Genomic DNA, 21,505 nt, shown 5'->3' with positions numbered 1-21,505 from the left:
GTCACGGTAAATTTGGCTTCTGTATCTAACTTCTGTTTCGCCTCAGACTATGGATGGGATTTATACTAGAATTAGTGACCCTGGGTTATACTCAAGCACCTGTGAAGTGTGTAAGAGGGAAAATACTTATTTTATTACCATTCATATCTCCTAAATCTTTCATAATATTTGGGAGAAGTGGAAACAAGCCAAGTGCATTAAAATATTTTAGCATACAATCTAAAACTCATGACATCATTGAAAATGTTTTCAGAGCTTAAGCATGCATACCAGAAAACCGGAGGTAGTATATATGATGTTTTATTGATTTAAGATGCATATTTGAAATTTTACATATCCAAAATCTGGGTGCATTTTATAATCAATGGCCTCTTATAATTGACTGGCTTCTATCTTCTCTCCTCCCTCCCTTCATTCCTTCCTTCCTTTGTTCTTCCTTTCCTCCTTCCCTCCCTTTTTGGGGGGGGGGTTCATAATACAATAGGGTGTTTTAAACTAGGGTGAACTATGGTATAGCCATATATTAAAGCAGTTATTTCTCAATATGTATTTCTTAATAACATCCAACCCTGGCAAAGAGCCTCTAAGGCATTTTTTACCTTAAATTCCACCCCATGAAATTTTAACATCATAGATATTTGTTCATGTATTGCATGTATGTATCTGTCTTATGAATAAAAGGACTGATATTTTTGCCCCTAAGAACCACTTTCATCCCCTTGGGGGCACGATTAAACACACTGAAAATGCAGGTATTAAAGTGACACTCCATATCACTCTTAGTTTTAAAAATCTCCTTAACTAGAATATTGGGAATCATAAACTAATTCTTAGATTCAGAACTTTTGGTTTTAATCATATAACAGAATGTCTAGAAATTTTATCATTATCACGGATGACTGACAAAATGCTGTTAAAATGCGTGCAAAGTTTGAACATTTGCTATTTGCCCCAACAGTCGGAAAGCTGTCCACAGTATTTTTTGTTAACAAACAAAAGATCTTCAAATTCAGCCAGTGATACCATTCAACATATCATTCTCATTTAATGAAATAAGACTATTTAATAATTCCAGTGTATATATTTAGGATGTTCACTACTTCACCTTTACGTATTTGTGATTTTAAAGACATAATTTGAACACCACATCAATAAAGAGATTTTTAAAGACCATCTGATTTCCCAGGGGTGCAGGAGACGCCTGCCGTAGACTGCACTACTGCACTCAGTGGGGGATGAGGGGTACAGTTCTCGAAGCCCTTGTGCAGCATTCTTCTGCTGTCGGCTGAGCAGTCTGGGGATTCCCACCTCCGAGAGTAACAATGGAAGCCAGAAACCAGTGGTTTGCACCAGAGGCAAGACAGGGTCACCACCTATGGCCATCGAATCAGGATTTTCGATTGCAAAGCGAATCGTTGTATTTCACAGCTTTAACTGATGGAGAAAGGAGTGGTTTCTTTACATGGAGAATGTCTTTAAATGGCAAAGTTGTTCAGTATGTTCCAAAATATTCACTTATCTTCACTCTGGGCTGTGCGCTTTAACTCCCATGCTCTTAGGTTGGTGGTGCAAAGAACTTCTAAAATTAGTGACAGGTAAAACTTTAAACTTCGTTGTATGTATTGCACTATTATTTTATACTTGACAATTCGACATCTGGCCTACTTGTATTGGGTTGTGTGAAGTGACTAGTTTTGAGACTCAGTGTGCACTTGGTTTGGGGGATGTGAACTATTCTAGCAGACCAAGCAATATATGAGTAAAAACTAACATGGGTAGTACTCAGAAGAGACTCTTCGACAGTATACAGACATCCATATCAAGGCTTTATCAGTTGACTTATTTGTACCCAAGCTTTTGTACATAAACTGAAAGTGAATTCAAAACCAGAAGTCGTCTCCCCCACTGCTCCTGGTACTTGCCCTTTCTCTGCCTTTTAGCCGAAGCATCTCCATGATGCTCCGGGCATAGACATCCCTCAGGTTAACACTGATATATGAGTCGGTGGCTATATTCTTGGTGAGCTTCTTCAGAGCTTCCCGCTGTCTAACGGCTGCTTCCTTGAGCTTTAAGGTGAAGTAACAAGCGGAGAAGCGGTCGTTAATAATAGCAATAGGCAAGGCCAAGACGAGGATTCCTGATAATATACACATGAAGGCCACGATTTTGCCTGTGGTGGTGTCCGGTCTAATGTCCCCGTATCCCACGGTAGTCATGGATGTTGTGGCCCACCACCATGCACAAGGGACACTTGTGAAGGTTGTGTCAGGAATGCTTTGCTCAGCAAAATATTCCACAGTTGAAAATATAGAAATTCCCACAGACAGAAATAGGAGCAGTAGGCCGACTTCTTCGTAACACTGGGTGATTGTCATCCCGAGTGAGCGTAATCCTGGAATAGAAGAACTGTCGTCAGTCACTGGCACCCCTTCCTCCCCTCGCCACCTTCCCCTTCCCTCTCTTCCCCTCTCCTGCCCGGCTCTCCGCCCACACACATGCATTTCACATCTAACATGTCTCCAGCATTGGGCAGGGTTCTGGGGGTACAGAGATGATAAATCATAATCTTTTTCTTCAGAGAGCTCATAGTCTAGTTGGCGGGGCCAGATCGAAAAGGATAGAAAGAAATCTAGTTAGATTCATTCATTCAATTGTGTATTTACTAAACACCTACTATTTACAAAAAAAAAAAAAGTGACAGATGAGACTACAAGGCAGGCAGGGGACGATGACAGGAATTATATCTTAGTCTGTAAAATGGGGGGCCTCGGCAGCATGCCAAGTGCAGGGCTCACCTGGCCCCCCTGTGTCTCCATGCATCACTTTGGACACTGTTCTAAAGTCAGTTTTATGCTGTCTCCTGACATTGTATGTGTCTGCTTTACTCACCCCCCCAACGAAGTTGAACATAATCAGGACTCTGTTATCTGAAAGCCAGAAGCAGTAAAGGGTGTCCACTGTGAGAACGAAGTGAAGCGGCAGGAGCAAGTGAGGCATCAGGGACCGCACTGACGTGAGAACATCCTATGTGCATTCACAGGGCATTCTTAAAGGTTTATCAGGAGGGATTCCTGAACTCTCGGGACACCCACTGAAATTTGTACCCATAGCACCAAAGCTATAGGGAAATATTTTCCTTGAGTACACAGAATTTCTGCTTTCTTGTAAGGAGATAGACCCAAATACAGATTATTCCTTCACTGCCAAAAGGTAGGGGGGACTGAAGCTACTAGAAAATTCACTCACTATGAGGCATTGGTGCATTCCCTACTGCTATTCTGAGGATTCACTGAACCCCTGGGAGACAACCCAAGTCCAATCCCGTCTCCAGAGAGACTCACCCTTAAGGAGAGTCAGATGAGCCCATAAGGGGACTACAGTTCGAATAAGGCATCTCCCCTGACACCAAAGTTCACAAACACTGCTATAGGTGTACCCACAGTTTGAAGTCCTATCAGCCTGAAGTCATGATGATGCTGTCTCCGAAGTCAAAGCAATACCTCCTAGAAGCATTTTAATTTTTATTCACTAGAGACTATTTGAAATTGCATTAAAATGCCATTTGTGCTCTCATTATTTTTAAATTTTGTTCTTAAAACCTTAAGATAGTCTTATTTACCAGCTATTTGTAAAGATTCAGGAATATTAATTTTGACATTTAACTTCAAAAGAAGATTTTTTTAGAATGTCTTTAGAATATCTTTTAGAAAACTGACCTTGATGTGTCTGTATTGAATTGTATTTCTGAAATACATTGACAGCAGATGAGAAAAAGCACAGTGTTCAGGAGACTGTTTTCATTTCAAGATGAAATGGTCTAAGTAATTTTGTAAAGAAACACAAAGTGGTCTGAATTTCTGTACGCTGCATCTATTAACTCAGATAATATTAAAAAAATAATATGAGAGTGATGTAATTATTATGCCATTTTACAGATGAGGAGACTGAGGCACAGAGAGGTGGCATATTTCGTACAAAGCTACAGAGCCAGGATTTAAACTTTGGCTCTCTGGCCCACCACGGTCCTCCTGTTATTCTAGAATACTTCTCAACTTATATTTATACTCAATACATGGGGAACTATGTCATCTATGTCTATATATTGCTAAATGTAATGCTTAACATAAAATCGTCAAATATTTATGTAAGCGTTCATATCCTCTCAATAAATTAAGGCTTTATTAATACTTTGTACTGCTTTGGAACTGGGGGAAAAAAAAACCTTTGAAGAGGTGACACGTTGGAAATTACTATTATTTTCTTTTTCTTTTCTTTTGGGAAAAAATGTAGTCTTTACTGGGTGTTTTTAAATCGAATCTTGTGAGGAGTTTATAAATACTAGAAGAAAGCATCCTATTATGTGTGTCAGAAAACAAAGAGTGGTACTTCTAAAAGTTGTTGGAAACCCCATTATCAAATCCCTGCTATGTGAGACTAGCTAGGAAAATACACTACCAAAATTATGTTAGGAGAAGTCCTAATTACCTCAGACATGTGGAGAAAAAAAACATATATGAAGTTAATTTCTTCCTGTATTAATAGGAAGAAACAACGACCAGCAACTTCTTTTAGGTGACCAGTCAGGCACACATCTAGTGAAATAAGGTGGTAATAGGACTTTCTAGCTAAATTATTTGTATTTTTGTGTATTGCATTAAAATGTACCATATTAACATGGCATCTTACTCCAGTGTTTTTTAAGGTGTAGTCCACCAATATCCCTCATGAACTTGTTAATATGCATGCTCCTTGATCCACCCCCAAATACTAAAATCTGTCTCTTCATGGATTGGGGCTCAGAATTTGCCTTTTAACGAGCTTTTCAAGGGGTTCTGATTTTCATTAAAATCTAACCTAAGGTAACTCCAGAGCATCCAACAGCCACAGGACCAGCCACTGAGAATTACTGCCTCAGGACCACAAGGGTCATCTTCAATGGATTTGTGTGACTTCCCCTGACGCTGACTATAACTTTCACGCACAATTGAGTGTTGTGTGGGGATTCTTCTAGGGAGAGTGTTCGTTAGGTTTTCATTAGATTTGAAGGAATTCCTGTTGCCATCTCTCTCATGCATCCCAGTTTAGGGACAAGAAAATTCTCAGATACTAGATAAAGCATGTAAACCATGTCTTCAGCTTTCTTCCAAAGCAAATATTTCCATTGTTTCTTCAAAAATTATGGGATGGCCACCAGTTCCTGGTTATCCCACTTTCTGCATGGCTGAAGAAAGCCCTGTAAGGCTGACTTTCTTTTTTGCCCAGGAACGTATATGGTAAGCCCTTCCTTGGACACAGAAGAGAAACTGGCTTATGTCCCTATCACGAATAATTTATGCATATCTTTTTATGTGCTGTTTATGCATATTTTATCTAGAACCTTCTAGAGGCAGAGTGTCTTTAATTTTTGTACAACTTCTGAGCACTGGGTTAAAATAAACTGAGGTTAACAAGTGGTCAAACAGTTTTCCACATGTCTTAATGAAGAGAAGGAGTGTGAGAGGCATCTTCTCCTCTACACCTGTGATAACAACTTTTGGCTTCCCAGTACATTTTTGGAGATCCTGGTTGGGTAAAGGATGTGAGTTGGTGATTCTGAGTATCAGTTCACAGTCACTTCTCTTGGACTGTGGTCAAGCACTAATGTTTACGAACAATGGCAAATTAAAAAGCATCACTGAGATTCGAATACCTGTGGAATGTCTGCCCAGCTTTAGCATGCGTAGAGCCCTGAGCAGCCTCAAAACCTGCACAATACGCCCCACATTTTCCAGCTCCTGTGTCGTCTGGCTCCCACTCAGGCTCTCTACCAGAAGAGTGATGTAGAAGGGCAAGATGGCAAGAAGGTCTATGATGTTTGGCACCTTTCTCAGGAAGCGGCACCTGTCCCGCACGCACAGGAAGCGCAGGACAAACTCCCCGGTGAACCAGCTAATACACACATACTCCAGGATTTCCAGCAGCTGCAGGTCCAGCCAGCTTAATTCAGCTGACATCAGGGCCATGTTGACGATGGACACCACCACAAAGATGATGGAGATGACCCCAAAGATTCGAGCAGCTGTGGAAGATCCAGGTTTCTCCAGGATGTTCCAGAGCTTCTGACGGACAGTGGGACAAGGTCCTTGGGAGAAGTCTTGTTCACTCTCATGTTGACTTTCCTGGTCTTCTGTGTCCTTCTTAAAGTCTAACGTTTCACTCAGCTCCTTTCTTCTGAAGTATCTTTTAGAGAAAACAACTTGGTGATTAGTCTAACTTTTTAAAAATAAAGACATCAAAAGAAAATTAAACTTAGCAGTGAGGTCATGCTTTTTAGGTCAGTAAAACGCAGAAAATGTCCATTCATATTTTACCCAGGCTGTCTCCTGCCTACAGTACTCAGAACTTCTCATTTAGGATTATTTTTAAAATGACCCTTTCTTGGTAGAAGGTTATGCAAAAGGATTTATACATAGCAAATCTACTTTAATGCATTTTATTACCCATTTTTCTTGTAACAGGAACAGAAGTTTGCCATATGGAACTCTTGTGTGCATGTAATGGAAAGGTCTTCGTGAAGAAATAGTACTAATAACAAGATAATAGCAAAGTCATCATCAAAGTGCCACAAATATTCACGGTCAAGGAACCAATTTTCTATCTCCTGTATTTAAAGCAGTTCTCCATCCAAGTTTAAAGTTAGTGTTCTTCAAAAACTAATGATGTACTATACGTTGGCTAATTGAACATTAAAAAAATGCCAAAAAAGAATAAAAAAATAAAAATAAAAAAGTTAGTGTTCTAGGTCTGAGAAATGATAATGCTTCCTACTGAAACCTCCATCTCTATACATGCACCTTTGGATTATAGCTTTTCTGACTCATTTATTCAATCATCAAATATTTATTTCAGGCCTGACCTCCTTTGCCTTAAAAACGAGTTGGCACACATTCATTCAAAAAAGGAAGAGGTTCAGAAGGTTCCAATACAAAGCTGGCTCTGACGCTGTCCAGACCTCACCGCCACCCCACCTCACAGCTCAGAAATAGCCTCAGGTATTCTGAGGCCTGGATTCAGCGAGGCTTGTGTGAAGCTCCTATCTTACCTCTGCTGCCCTCTCTCCACTGCACCCGCCTCCCCGCCCAGCCACCGCGCGCCTCTCGGGTACCTGTCCCTGCAGCAGGAGTCGATGCTGAGCTCGTCGATGCCCCAGTACTGGATCTCCTGGAGGAAGGAGAGCGCGCACAGCTGCTCCATGACGTGCAGGCGGCCGGTGCGGTAGTAGTGCAAGACGTAGCGGAATGCTTGCGAGCTGCGGTCGAAGAAGTACTCGTTGTCCACGGGGTTGGCATCATCGCAGAACTCCAGGGGGCTGGGCACGGCGGTCAGGGCCCCGGGGCGGCGGCACGAGGCCACCACCACGGCCAGCTTGCCAAGGCGCGTGTGCGGGAAGCAGGACAGCGCCTGCTGCGAGAGCACGAAGCGGCTGCCGCCCACGTTGACTGTGAAGCAATCCCCGAGCGCCAGGGGCTCCCCTTCACCCTCGCTGCAGAAAACGCTGGACTCCAGCGAGGTCAGGGAGCAGCTGTCCAGCGGCGAGTCCGGCGGCGCCCGCCTTCGGGGAGGCAGCTCCATTCCCGCCGCCGTTCTCGGAGGGCGCCACAAAGTTGGGAGGCGCGCCGGAAGCCTCGGTCCGGCGAGGGTGGTGGCACGGCCCCTGGTGGCGGCCGGGATTTCCCTGACTCCCGAGGGGGGTGCCTCCCGCCCGCGCACCCCTCCACTCTCCACCCCCTGTGCTCGTTCCGCCTGTGGCCGCTAGGGCGCGGCGAGTGCGCGAGAGCAGCGCACCAGTGCCGGGGCGCCGAGGCTGAGGCGAGAGGAGGGGTCGCGCGGGGGAAATGCTTAGACGCCGTCTAAGCGGGGACAGCCCCGGGGCACACTGCTAGGCGCCGAGGCCCTTCCCGGACTTACGCCCCCCCCCCCAATAAGTTTGTGCTGGAGATTCTCAGCCCGAGAGGTGTACGGCTTGAATGCTTCGCTACCTGGGGCGTGGAGCAGGCGGGGAGGGAGAGGTGGGAGCTCTAGAGTGGGGGAGGAGGAACAAGATGACTCTTGGGGGGAACGAACCGAGGCAAGGGGAATGGTCAGTAAGACTCACTCCAGCCCAGGAGACTAAGAGGAAAAGTTCAGAAAGCAGGGGAAGTGGTAGCCGGGTCTGAGTTTCCAACTCGAGGCTTTGTATTCCTCCGTCTTTTCCTGCGGCGGCTTCAGAGACCTCCCCGGGAGTGGTCGCTGGGGGCGTGAGCACGTGGCGGAGGGTGCCCAGGGCGAGGGGGCCGCATCATCTGCTCCCATTCATTCTCATTCAAGTCTGATTGTCACTCACGCTCTATTTTCTTCTCCCTCCCTCTGGTTTTGACCTCCTGGTTGAGAAATAAGGATAATTGGTAATGACTTTTAACTGAAGTCCCAATGAATCACTAAGAACTAGGGGTCACGACCATTGCCAGTTCCCGCCGCGTATCCAGGCACTTTGCACCCTTCGGCTTAACCATTTCTACCGGTACAAGTTTCCCGGAAAGCAGGCGTTCTAGGCTCGTTCCTCGGCATACAGCGGAGCTCTCATTTTAGGAGAAGGGAAGGCAAAAAGACAAGGAATAGAACAGGCGTGGGCTGGGGCAGGAGTTTAAATAGTAACGACGACTCGGTAAAGGGAGCAGCCGAGCGCCGTGCCCAGGTGAGACTAGAGGTGTGGCCACTGGGCCCCTTGGAGTCGCGCCCCAGCCAACCTGTTGGACACGGGGCGGGGGTGGGGAGGAGGGCAGGGTGACTCACCTTCCGCTCCCGGCACATCTGCGCAGCGCTCAGAGGCCGTGGCTGGTTCGGTTGCCTTGGTTAGATCTCCCGGTGTACACGTGAGGTCTGACTTGACAGGTCCAGGAGGAAGACTGTGCTGGAGGCTGAGCTCGGCGCTGGCGCCCGTCGCCTAGCCTCGCCTCATCTCTCCCGCCTCCGGCTCCGGCCCCTTGGCCGCCCCCGCCCGCGCTAGCGAGCCATTCGCGGTTTCCAGCACCAGCTGTGGGGAATGCTGCGAGCCGAGGGAGGTGAGACCGGAGGAGGAAGAGAAGCACTCCGTGACTCTGAATATTCTGTTCATCCTGAAGACACCTCAAGGATCCTGTTCGGATTCCCGTTTCCCTGAGCTGTGTGCTCACAAAGGCTCAAGAACAAAATTTTCCATAAGTCTGCTAAACTCAGGGTTAAGGTAGTTATAGTAACTGCTTTGTGTGGCATGGTTCAAGGTTTTCTCAATATTTCCAGCAAGTATCTGAGAATACTGAATTTTTCAATTTTTCAATCTTTGCAAAACAGGGTGAAGCACACATCTTTTTTTCCTTGTAAGTAGTTTTAAAAAGTATATATAAAGAGATGAGCAGGGAGCTTGGTACAGTGGGAAAAACTTTTTCATAAATTGACTCAAAACGTGGCTGTTCGGTTCTGGCATACCCATTTTACAGAAGGAGGAAATTGAGGAAAACAGAGAAGTTAAGTGATTTAGTTAGGGTTGTACAATCCAAATTCAAACTCAGGACTAATTGTCAGAGGCTACCCTCTTAAACACAATGCTTGGGCCGTCCCCTTTTTGTGTGACTTTCAAATAAATCAGTGTGTTTGCTTTTATTTACTTTTTAATTTATTTTTGCAAATTTCTAAAGGAGGGCAGGAGTTTCGTGGTTTTTCCTGATCTTTCAACAAATGTTTACTGAGCATCCACTATGCACCAGACACTATTCTAGGTGTTTCAGATAGATCCACGAAGAAAAGCAGAGAAGATCCTTGTCCTCGTGGAACTAAAGTTTTTCCTATGTGAATAAAGAGCAACTTTAGAGAAAATTTTAAAACAACAGTGTAGTATTTATAGGTTATGGTTCTTTTGACAGCTATCCATTTGGATAACTTTTGCCTCTAGGAAGAACTCTTCCATACAGAAAATATGGAGGAGTTAAAATTATCCTGGTAAATACTTCATCATTACGTTTAGGTTCTGTGTTAATTTATTTAAGGTAGCAGAGCTTCTCTTACAGAGGAAGTAAAACTCCCCCAGCGTCTCTGTTGTAGATTATCTGGGCATTGAGAAAGGCAGAAGTCCACAGTTCCGCTGAGCCTTATTCATACCCTCGTGTAAATAACTTTCGTCAAATGATGAACGTTAAAGGTCTACCCTTGCTTTACAGATTGTGGTGAGGAAGGAAGAAAGCTTTCGGAGGAGAATGACAGCTTTCAATGAGAAGGAAGATCTTGGACAGGTAACCAGGGGTTAGTTAACAAGTGGTGACTGAGGCTTGTAGGTCTCTGGCACTGCCACACCAGGACCCTAGACTTCAGTTGTAGTTAGTGGCATCTGGTAGAAGGAATTATAACAGTAACCACCTTTGAAGTGTAAAGCCCAAGCTAAGCATCTGAATTCTTACAAGGATCCCATGAAGTATGGTCTTCCTAAGTTACAGATCTCAGCTCAGAGGCTCACAGGCACTAAGGAACTTTTCCAGTTTTATAGTGAATATGTGAAGGACTATATGAAGGGATCAAAACTGGGGTCTTTCTGACTCCAGATTTTATCTCAACTACTAAAAGCCTAAAATTTTCAATTGGGCTTCAACTGTGATTGAAACAATTTCCGCTAAATAAAATAATCATAACTAGAGAGATGATGACTAGTTAACTGGGAGTATATAAACACAAATGACCCATTTAAAAATATAGAGTCTCTTGGGTAATAAAAATTTCTGCCTTCCTCCGTGTCCTTTTCCCTTTAATCTATCATTTCTCGTTCTCCATTGATTACCCACGTTTGAGTCAGAGAGCCCAATGAAAAGGAAACGATAAATAAGAGCGGAAATAAGGCCATTCAAAGGATCTCCTTCCTGGTCTCTGATCTTGACCTGAGGTATGCCCTAAAATATGTCAAGAAGTTAAAGGAGAATTGCTGATAAGTACTTGGGGGTGGTGAGGTCTTGCTTTCAATTTCATTCCTACAAAGCATGGGAGGAATGTGATTGTCACGTAGGAGGCAGCACAGTACGGAGATGTGAAAACTCAACATTCGAATGGCTTTGGCTATATTCTCTCCAGTCATCAGGTGTTATATCAGGTGATTTTCCATTAACAGTCTTGTTAGGAAATGCTCTCCAGTGTTTGGCTTTATCAAACATCGATTTGCATATTAAATCTCCATGTACAAGTAGTTTTTAATTCTTCCAACTTTTTTTTTTAAAGATTTTGTTTATTTATTTGACAGAGAGAGAGGCAGCAAGAGAGGGAACACAAGCAGGGGGAGTGGGTGGGAGAGGGAGAAGCAGGTTTCCCGCTGAGCAGGGAGCCTGATGTGGGGCTCGATCCCACAACGCTGAGATCATGACCTGAGCTGAAGCCAGACGCTGAACAACTGAGCTACACAGGCACCCCTTTAATTCTTCCAATTTTTGTGAATATTTCTAAATTTATTAATGAAAAACATGCACTCTTAACAGTCATTTTAAAAAATTGGGTTAAAAGGAAAAAAAAAAACCACAGCATACTTTAAATGTCTGATTATTGGTAACAATTAGGGGCCCCTGGCTGGTTCAGCTGGGAGAGCATGTGGCTCTTGATCTCAGGGTGGTGAGTTCAAGCCCCATGTTGGGGGTAGAGATTACCAAAAAAAAAAAAAAAAAAAGAAAGAAAGAAAAAAAGAACTGATTATTGATAATAGTTAAGAAAATAAAAGTTAAAAGTCATTTGAAGCATATTAGGAATTCTATTAAAACTCTGGAACATTCATCTAGGTTTTTGAAAAAATAATGAGAATGTATTTATATTAATATTGTATTTGTTTTTCTGTAATATACTTAAATAATGTATTATGATGTTCTGTGAAATCATTGTCTCATCTTTTATAAGAATTTTTTAAAATGATTATACATATATGATCATAAGTCATTGAAAAAATATTTAGAAAAATGTGCATTCATTATTAATTTATATCCAAAATACTACAACTTTAGATTTATTTTTAATAATTAGGTAGGGGAGATATAACAAATGAATACTTTTGATAAAGAGCTTTATAGAATTAAACTTGAGTAAACTCTACCTTTTCATTTTAAACTGCCTTAGGGTAGACTCATACTTTTACACTAAAATCCCTTTAATTTTTATCATTCATTAGCAATGCAGACCATATTTTAAATGAGGTGTGCTTGCCTACCTTTGACTCAGTACTTAATTTCCCAGGGACTGACAACCAGATGAGCTCATTGTAATGATGTTTAAAAATGTTTTTGTGTATGGACAAAATAACACTGTCCTTTTCATTGCATTGGGTTATGTTTAAAGGTAAAGGAAAATCTGACAAATTCTATCTATTCATCTTCCATGAGTCTTCTAGGTGCTTGGAATAAATCCTCCCAACTGTATAACAGCCCACTCTAATGCAGAATTTAGCTTAATGTGGGCTTGTTCTGGATTCCTTCCAAAAGGAGGCAATTATCTTTGGAAGTACCCAAGAACTCATTTTTATAGCCTAGTCTGCTGCAGAGATCACCAAATGGGTTGATGATGGTGAAGATGAGGATAATAATATAATAATAGCTGCTACATTTACTTAGTCAATTTCTGCTCTTTTATTAGCTGTGTGACATTAGCAAGTTTCTTAAGCCCTCTCTATATCCTTTTCCTCATCTGTAAAATAGGGGTAACAAGAGTACTTACCTTACAGTATTGTTTTAAAATTAAATGAGATAATCCATGTAAATGTTTAGTGCAGTGTCATTATTTCTGTTGTCACTATTATTAATACTATTATATTTTAGTAATGTTTTTTTGATCCCCCCTTACTGACACTTACTATGTGATCCTATCACATAGGACGTCACATATCACCATGTTAAGAACTTACTCATTTCATTTGTAAATTCATATAAACCTCTGAAGAGAGTAATATTATCATTATTATTTTGCAGATAGGAACCCAGGATCACAGCACTTAAATAATTTCTCAAGGGTCATAGTGATAGTAGAAACAGACTTGAACACTTTGTTTGACTCAAAGCCTTTGAGGGGCATTAATATGGAAATGATGCGATGATGAGAAATCATTGTTAGAAATGTTCTTCTCCTCTTTAAAAATAATTTAATATGGGAGATTTCTATTCTATGCTTAAAATAATTGAGATGATTATATATTTTATAATGCATGACCAACATATTGCATGTGATTTTCATTTTAATAAATTGGATTTTTCTTCTAACCATTGTGAAGAAGATAGTTGATTGGTTTGGCCATTAAATGATTCTCACCAGGCCACTATGATATGCAAAAGACATGGTTGAATTTTTCCTGAGTTACTAAGAAACTGTGTAGAACCAGGCACTTATTGTTCACTGGATTAACTCCTATAATTATACTGAAATTAAATTTTTATAAACAAGATTTAGAAGCAGTGGAGCAAACACAGGGCAAGTGCTTTGCTCATCAGGTCCTGTAGGCTGTTAAGTGAACCTAATATTGAATTTGAAAATTCCAATTAAATCCTTTTTACCCAGCTCTATGAAATTCCCTTATGTTGATGGAGATTGAGTCATACAGAACCATTAAAAATGCTTTTCATTGAGTATATGTGATTTATTAATATTAAAAGTTAAATTGCTTTTAAACTTGTCCTTATTCTATTTAGTGCTTTCTTCCATTATTAAGGAACTCAGTAAACCTGAATTCCATTCTGTAATTAGAAGAGAGGTAATCTTTACATTTCCTATGTGTTATAAGGTTTTTATGTTGCATTTTCTTGCTTTTTCTGGAATCAACTCAAAATTGAAAAGTTTTTCAATCAGTAAATATTTGTAGAAATGTACTTTTGCAAGAGCTGGTAGTGGTATTGTATATACAGATGGAATATGTAATATATACTATATACATAATTTATACCATATGTTTGAATAGACACTCAACAAACACACACATAAAGAACTAAGGTTTACACTGATTACTATGTCAGCGGGTCACATTGTTATTACAATGCAAGAAAAGTAGTGAAAAATCAGAAGCAATATAAGGAAAATAGTTGAGCTAAGGAAGGAGAAAAGCAATTCTTCTTTACAAAATGGCTCTTAGTTACATAGTGTAGAACCTTTAAATAACATCCTCCTGTGTTTTAAACATGGTCTAATTAAAGAAAAATATGAAGTAATTTTTTAGGACACATATGCTGAACTCTGTGCCAAAGTAGTTTTGTTGACTGGATTATAAACCTGTATAAAATACCTATTATTCTATGAAACATGAGAGACTATGGACTATGAGAAACAAACTGAGGGCCTCAGAGGGGAGGGGGTGGGGGAATGGGATAGACCGGTGATGGGTAGTAAGGAGGGCACGTATTGCATGGTGCACTGGGTGTTATATGCAACTAATGAATCATCGAGCCTTATATCGGAAACTGGGGATGTACTGTATGGTGACTAAGATAATATAATAAAAAATCATTAAAAAAATACCTATTATTCTAATCTCAGTTTGAATACATAGAACATTACTTTAAATAAATATTTTATATATTAAATTATTGCACATAAATAGGAAAAAGTTAATTCTGTTTAGTTCAAAATTACTGCTTTTTACACTTAACTGTATGTTTAGCTTATACTTGTATCGCTGGTTCAAAAGAGTAGAAATATGGGTTTTCAGTCAGTACACATTAATTTGGTTAATTTGAAAAAAAAAAGCCTTGGATCGGTGCATGTGTTGCAGATTATATTTTCTCTATAGAGTGTAATTAAGTTGGTGGGAACTGAATATAAAAATTTGTCATTTTTTCAACATGAAAAATAGCAGTGAGCCATATGGCTTCTCCTTTTCACCATTGCATCTGATTGACGGCTCAGTTAGAGACCCGGCCTCCCCATTCTCCCACAAACAGATTTCCCAGAAAACTAAACCAAATGGGAATCCAGAGGGAAGTCAAAGCACAGCAAATTTGTACTGGCCTGTTTTTTTGTTTTTTTGAAATTTCTATAAGGTCAAATTTATCCATTTTGGCAACTGGGAATGTTTCATTTTCATGGCAGCCGCGAGAAATATTCCATACCACTTCTGGTATTTGAAATGAAAATAAGTCCCAGTTAAATAATTTGTGAGAGAAGGGAAATAAAACAAACAGGGGTTTTAAAATGAATTTATGAAATATCAACTTAGTAATGGATTCAAAATTTACACTCACTCTAGGCCACATATGCTTTCTTTTTGAGAGCAGAAGGTGACGAAAAATCAAGAACAGATAATTAGCGACTATATGGAAGTTTTGAGAATACCAAGTAGTTTTACGGATGAGTATGTGCTTACATGTGTGTGTAGAACAGGTATTTCAATTTCATTTTTTAAAAAATAAGTAAGCCAAAAATATAGAACTGTTTCCTCGCTTAATATTGCTCAATAAATACGAAAGTATTTTTCAGCAAACATTTCAAAAAGACTCCAGATACAGTTAATTTTTGTCTTACTTCACTTTTATTCTATTGATAGTATTACCAACTGGCAATAACGGTTTTTGTAAAATATTTATTGAACGCCTAATTGTAAAATAAAAAACACATTTGGATGTATTTGAACACGGGTAGGAATAAGATGACAATAGAGGGTCATGTGACCTCTTTCATGTTATGCACCCGGGCAAACCTTGCCTGCGGTTGGGGTCATGTTCACTGGAGAAGGAGTGATGATGGACTTTCAACTCCTATTTCAGTGAGAATTTGTCCTCGGGCAGTAAGAGTAACCAAGTGAGTGGGCCTCTCTCCAGTGAATTAGTGGAGATCACTTTGTTACATAATAAGCGCTGGATAAGGCACGTGATTAAAATACTTGTTTCTCAGGTTGCAGGTTTTCAAACATGGCTGTGATAGAAGGTGGCAGACCCGTGCCTCAAGGCGGTAGTCTTAAGACACCTTTGCAGTCTTAAAAATTATTGAAGACCCCAAACTTTTGCTGAGGTGGGTTCTATCTATTGATATTTATCATATTAAAAGTTAAAGCAAGAAAAGTTAAAAGTATTTATTTATTAAATAATTTAAAAATAACAGTAATAAGCATAATACTTGTTAATAAAATAATTTTTTAAATAAAAATATTCTCCAAAACAGTATTAGTGAGAATAACGACATCATTTTACAATTTTTTTATATCTTTTTGTATCTTCTTGATAGCTGGCTTCTGCATTCAAACTGTTGCAATGTGATATTTCTTTTGAAGTTTACAAAGAAAATCCAATGTCAAACAGATAGGTAGTTGGAAAAAAGAGGGGCGTTTTAACAGCTTTTGCATATAACGCTGTCTATGCTTCTGAGCTATACTAGAACTTGACAGGTTAGTTTCAAAGTAAAACCTGAAACTGTATCCAGGAGCTTTCATATTCAGTTATATTAAAATCCATTGGCCTATCTTGCCTTTGGAATTTTTTCTAAAATCCATGCATGATTTTGTTATGTCATGCATTACTATTTTGGAAAGTGTTGGTTTCTCCAAAAAGTGACACATTTAATTAAATAACATAAAAAATCCCTTTTGTTAATATCAGCACCAATTTCATCAGAAAAGCGTTTTTTGGTTTTTTTTTTTTAGAGAGAGAGAGAGAGAGGGCGGGGAGGGGAAAGGGCAGAAGGCAAGAGTCGGACGCTTAACCAACTGAGAAAAGTTTTTAAGTATTGGGAAGCTATAAACTCATGGTGGGAGAAATAAGTTTTCCAAAATTCTAATTTTCACTTGGAAACTCAAATTTTGTTATCAGCAGCAAATATTGTCAACTTTCCTCGACAGTAACAGGATCCATCCATTCATTTTTAAGAAATTATTCATAAACAGCTGCATAGTTTGTCCTGAAGTCATGTTTTCAAGTAAAAATGGTGATCCACGGGAAAAAGAGGCTAGTGCAACTTATAATCCAGAATAATTACGCGTGTGCTTTTCCTTGAGACAACCGTGGTACTAAAGTGTGCTACAGACAGCTTCAGGACCCTTCCTGGACTAATGACTGCCGGGTTATACATGAGTGTGAACAGCAAAAGGCCCTTGTTGGGCCATTTGCTTCTGGTGTCTAAGTTCCTCCTCCTTTATCTCTTTCCTTTAGCACAGGTTATAAATGGTTAATGAGTCCCCTCCAGCCTTCCATCACTATCTCTCCCCAGCAGGGCGTGGAGCTACTTCTGGGGTCTGTACCTATAATCTTCTATTATTTCTTCCACAGTATCTTGCCCCAGGTAGAAGCAGTTGGGTTTGGGGCTCCTCCTAGAGCTTGCAGCTTCTCACTTTTAAAATGAACGGCAGAGTGTTAATGCACATGTTCCTGGGCTTTCTTACACCTCCTAGAAGCTTCTAAATGCCTCTCCTGGATGTGCAGGGGTTTGACATCAATATGTATTTGTGTTTATGGGGGATACAGGAACCCTAAAGACAATCCACTTGATGTTGCTATCTTTCCCTCTCTGTTTTTTTTTTATTTTTAAATATTTTATTTATTCATTTTACAGATAGAGAGCACAAAAGCAGGGGTAGCAGCAGGCAGAAGAGAGGGAGAAGCTTGATGCAGGGGGCCTGATGTAGGGCTGGATCCCAGGGTCCCGGGATTACAACCTGAGCTGAAAGCACACACTTAATTGACTGAGCCACCCAGGCACCACTCTCTCCACCTTTTTTTTCTTTATAATTATTCATATTTTCCCCCTCAAGTTTAAGTCATTGGTTCTCAGTGTTTGTACTTCCTTCTTAAAGAAACATTTGGAAATGTGGTCATGGTGGTGGGGGAGGGGATGTTGTTTTTACCCGTCACTATGGTTGGAGAGTATTATTGACAATTACTACCTAGGATCCAAACATGCTAAGTATCCTTTAATGTACGGGCAGTAAAGAATTGCTCTTCCAGAAGTGTTAGTAATGCTCTCATGAGAAACACTGCTGTAGATACAAATTTCTCAGAACCTGGGGAAGGAGGCTTCACAGCCTAATCATGGTCTCTAATAACAGACACAACATGAACTATCTAGTCTTCCCATGATCCTCCAGATGGATGCCTTGAGCTGACTGCACAAAATGTCATGGACCAGAAATACAAACAATACTATTATCATTATATGAAATATGTATATATGTTTGAACTTGTGATCATTTTTATACTACCATTGCATAAGGATGGCACGTTAAACAGAACTAAATATATAAATATACATGCATTTATTTAAAATGTACAACAAAATAATATTGTTTTCTTGTCGTAACTGTAAAGATGGTGCAGGTCCTTATGGATGCATGTTGGCACACACCACAAAAACAGCCTGTCATGTATGCTCCACAACTGAACTGGCAAGGTTTCTGGAAGAATCCGTAAAAAAAGCTGAACTTACTTTTTATAATACCTTTGGTTAGCCTTCTCAAGGACAGAATACCCAAAATGATTTCCTTGCTAGCTTCCAGATAATCATTTTACCTCCAAAGCTGCAAACAAGAGTGCTGTTTCCAGAATGTCTTTGCAGTGCCTTTCTATTCACTTCCTTATACCTCATCAATCTGTTTTTCCCTTTAATAAGCTAGTTTATTAATTGACTCCCTCACATGTGAGAAAACAGTCTGCATGTAGAAATAACAAAATGGACTGCAAATAATTAATTAAGTATCCTTTAGATATTTTTTATACTGTTTACAGAATATTCCAAACCTTGGTCTTTGTTTAATAAAATACGTATTGTATGTATAATAATCCTATAAGATTCCTAGAGGTCTAGTGGCCAAACATTGAATTTGGACATTAGAATTCTCTATGACTTATATAATTATGATTCTTTAAGTCAATGATGCATAAAATTAACACATTCAGATTGAATATCTTTCATTGGAATGTGATATATTTGCAAATGTAGGCTTTCCCTATACTAACTTACAGTTTCTATTTATTTAATTTTGCCATATTTTTATTCTTCCAAAAACTTTCATTAATGGACATATGTTATGCCTGATGAGAGCAACACATTTGAATTGATTTTTTCTTCATAGAGAACATTAAAGGACTTGTATGACAGATATTTCTTGAGTTTGAATTAATTTGGAGTGATTCACAGTCAGTGGAAGTTTTGGAGATGTTTTAATTTAGGAAGATGACAATGATATGTGAGTTAACACACACGTTACAAAATCCATAACAATATCCAATATGTTGTGTATCTTCTCTATCTTTTATAAAATGTCAAATTGAAAATAAAATAATTTTTGTCAGAGATTGACTTATTTTTGAAACTTTTAAGACATGGCAACATTGTTTTGAGATATATATATATAATTTTAATTAATCACAATTTTGGTGACTGTTGGTGTTCATTTGTCTTCACTTTAATAGTGATTTAGGAAAAATTGAATGGAGGTGCATTTTGTGGCTCAAAGATACCAATAACCATTTAGAGTGATTGGTTTTAGTGTAGTCTGGGATTATAACACACAGTTAAAATTTTTCATTGGTGAGGCAGAACTGGAAACTCAGTGCATTTTGTTCTCTGGCATTTGTCCAGAAATCTGCAGTGAGGCACGGCTTAGGTAGTTGAATCAGAAAAGTCTTTAAAAACTGACCGAAAGGGGAACAATGATTACCTGGCAAAGGTTTTGTGTATTCACTGGAGGACCACAACCGAACAAAATGAGCAGCTGCCATGGTTAGAAGGTGGAATCTTAAATGACACAATTAGGTGACTAAGAAACAGCATTTTTAGAGAGTTCATCTAAGTAACTATCTGTCTGTGAAACAGATGGGATGGGAGCATTTTCCCTCAGGTGGGTAAAGAGAGAAAGACAGACCAATGAGTCTGTCAGTTGAGACATTCAACCTCCCTTTGGTGGCAAAGGCTTGATGTGTTTATGGGCAATGGAAAATTTGAGGATTCAGTGAGATCACATGTAAAATCTTTTTAAAGTCATAAAGATTTTATTATGATTTTTCCTTTCCTGGGCTTAATTCACAAAGGTATTATTCCTATTTAGTGCTGCAATTTGTATGTTTGACCAAAAAAAAAAAAAAATAGTAAATTCTCAATAGTTCTTTTTCCCTGGAGCGCACTATACACGCAAAAGGCAACCATTTTCCTCCTGATTTCAGTCCCTATTACAGAACCTGTTTTCCTTTAAAATTAATTCTTAGACACAAAAAGAGCCAGTTGGTTTCTGATTACTGCACACCTGGCATGCTCAGCCGCTCGTTCCTATGGAACCATCCAGTGGATCTTATTTATTACTTGCAACTGTGCCTCAGTGCACCCTGAACAATATTTGCTCCTTTTTTCTTGTTTTGCCTTCTGATGGCTCCGTTTTCGCTCACCATAGAACTTAGGTGTCTGGGGACCCTTCCCTCACCCAACCTTCCCATATTTTTAACCAAATGGGGTTTGAAGTGAAATTGGGGCCACCTAAATTCTAATTTTAGGAATAAGCCATTTATTATTGATGAGTCGGTGGAATGTGTTTGCAAGGACAGTCCTTCCTACTTGTTTTTGATGGTCAAGGATGCGAATGGATGTAGTTTCGGATGAGCCATTCCTATTAACATTATTTCTGGAACCCCTTTGGGTTGTTAATAGGTATTTTGCAAAAAATATGCTCTTTATCAAATGTGTTTGCATTAAAAAATTAAAGAGCTTTGTTTTCTCTCCAAAATCTTTCTCAAATCCATACACCCCTCCACTTCCTCACTGTTATTCTAGTTTGAGCTATCAACTCTCGGTATGCATTCAATGATTTCTTCCTTCCACTCTTGATTTCTACTGAATTCCCATAGGTTGCATCATGGCATTAAAAAAATTCAAATCACACAGTGCTGGTTCCCTAATTAAAAGCCTTCCCTGGGACTCCTGGGTGGCTCAGTTGGTTAAGCCTCTGCTTTTGGCTCAGGGCATGATCCCAGGGTCCTGGGATCAAGTCTTACATCAGGCTCCTTGATCAGCTGGGAGCCTGCTTCTTCCTGTGCTTGCCGCTCCCCCTGCTTGTGTTCTCTCTCTCTCTCTGACAAATAAATAAATAAAATCTTAAAATATAAATATATATATAAAGCCTTCACCATTCATCACACATAGAATGAAGTTTAAATTCCTTTCCATGGCCTTCAAAGTTTCTGACCTCTCCAACCACTCATTTGTAACCACGTAGACTGGACATTTTAATCTTTTGCTGCCGGTCTCCTATTTATTTAACATTAGTTACAAGATGGGGAAGAATGGAGTATTTTTAATACCTAATACCGTCTCATCTCCCTCCAACACAGCCATAGAAGCTTCAGGAGGGGGCACCTGGGTGGCTCAGTCATTAAGTGTCTGCCTTCGGCTCAGGTCATGATCCCAGGGTCCTGGGACAGAGCCCCGTATCGGGCTCCCTGCTCAGCAGGAAGCCTGCTTCTCCGTCTCCCCCTCCTCCTACTTGTGTTCCTTCTTTCACTGTGTCTCTGTCTGTCAAATAAATAAAATCTTAAAAAAA

At 39.9% G+C, this 21,505-nt stretch overlaps 1 protein-coding gene across 1 annotated transcript; it reads right to left on the bottom strand.

Annotated features, from left to right (window-relative positions):
* Positions 1-284: 284 nt before the first annotated feature.
* On the bottom strand, positions 285-7,766 carry KCNV1 (potassium voltage-gated channel modifier subfamily V member 1). Its single transcript, XM_045805631.2, has 3 exons — positions 7,145-7,766; positions 5,690-6,219; positions 285-2,392 (listed from the first exon to the last, which is right to left on the bottom strand). The coding sequence occupies exons 1-3, from the start codon at positions 7,609-7,611 to the stop codon at positions 1,881-1,883; spliced, it is 1,509 nt and encodes a 502-aa protein (XP_045661587.1). The 5' UTR covers positions 7,612-7,766; the 3' UTR covers positions 285-1,880.
* Between the last annotated feature and the right edge of the window lie 13,739 nt (positions 7,767-21,505).

The sequence above is a fragment of the Ursus americanus genome, chromosome 9 (genome assembly GCF_024610735.1).
Source record: "Ursus americanus isolate L20-20 chromosome 9, mUrsAme1.1.p, whole genome shotgun sequence".
Lineage (NCBI taxonomy): Eukaryota > Metazoa > Chordata > Mammalia > Carnivora > Ursidae > Ursus > Ursus americanus.
This window is presented reverse-complemented; position numbering and strand designations above follow the sequence as displayed.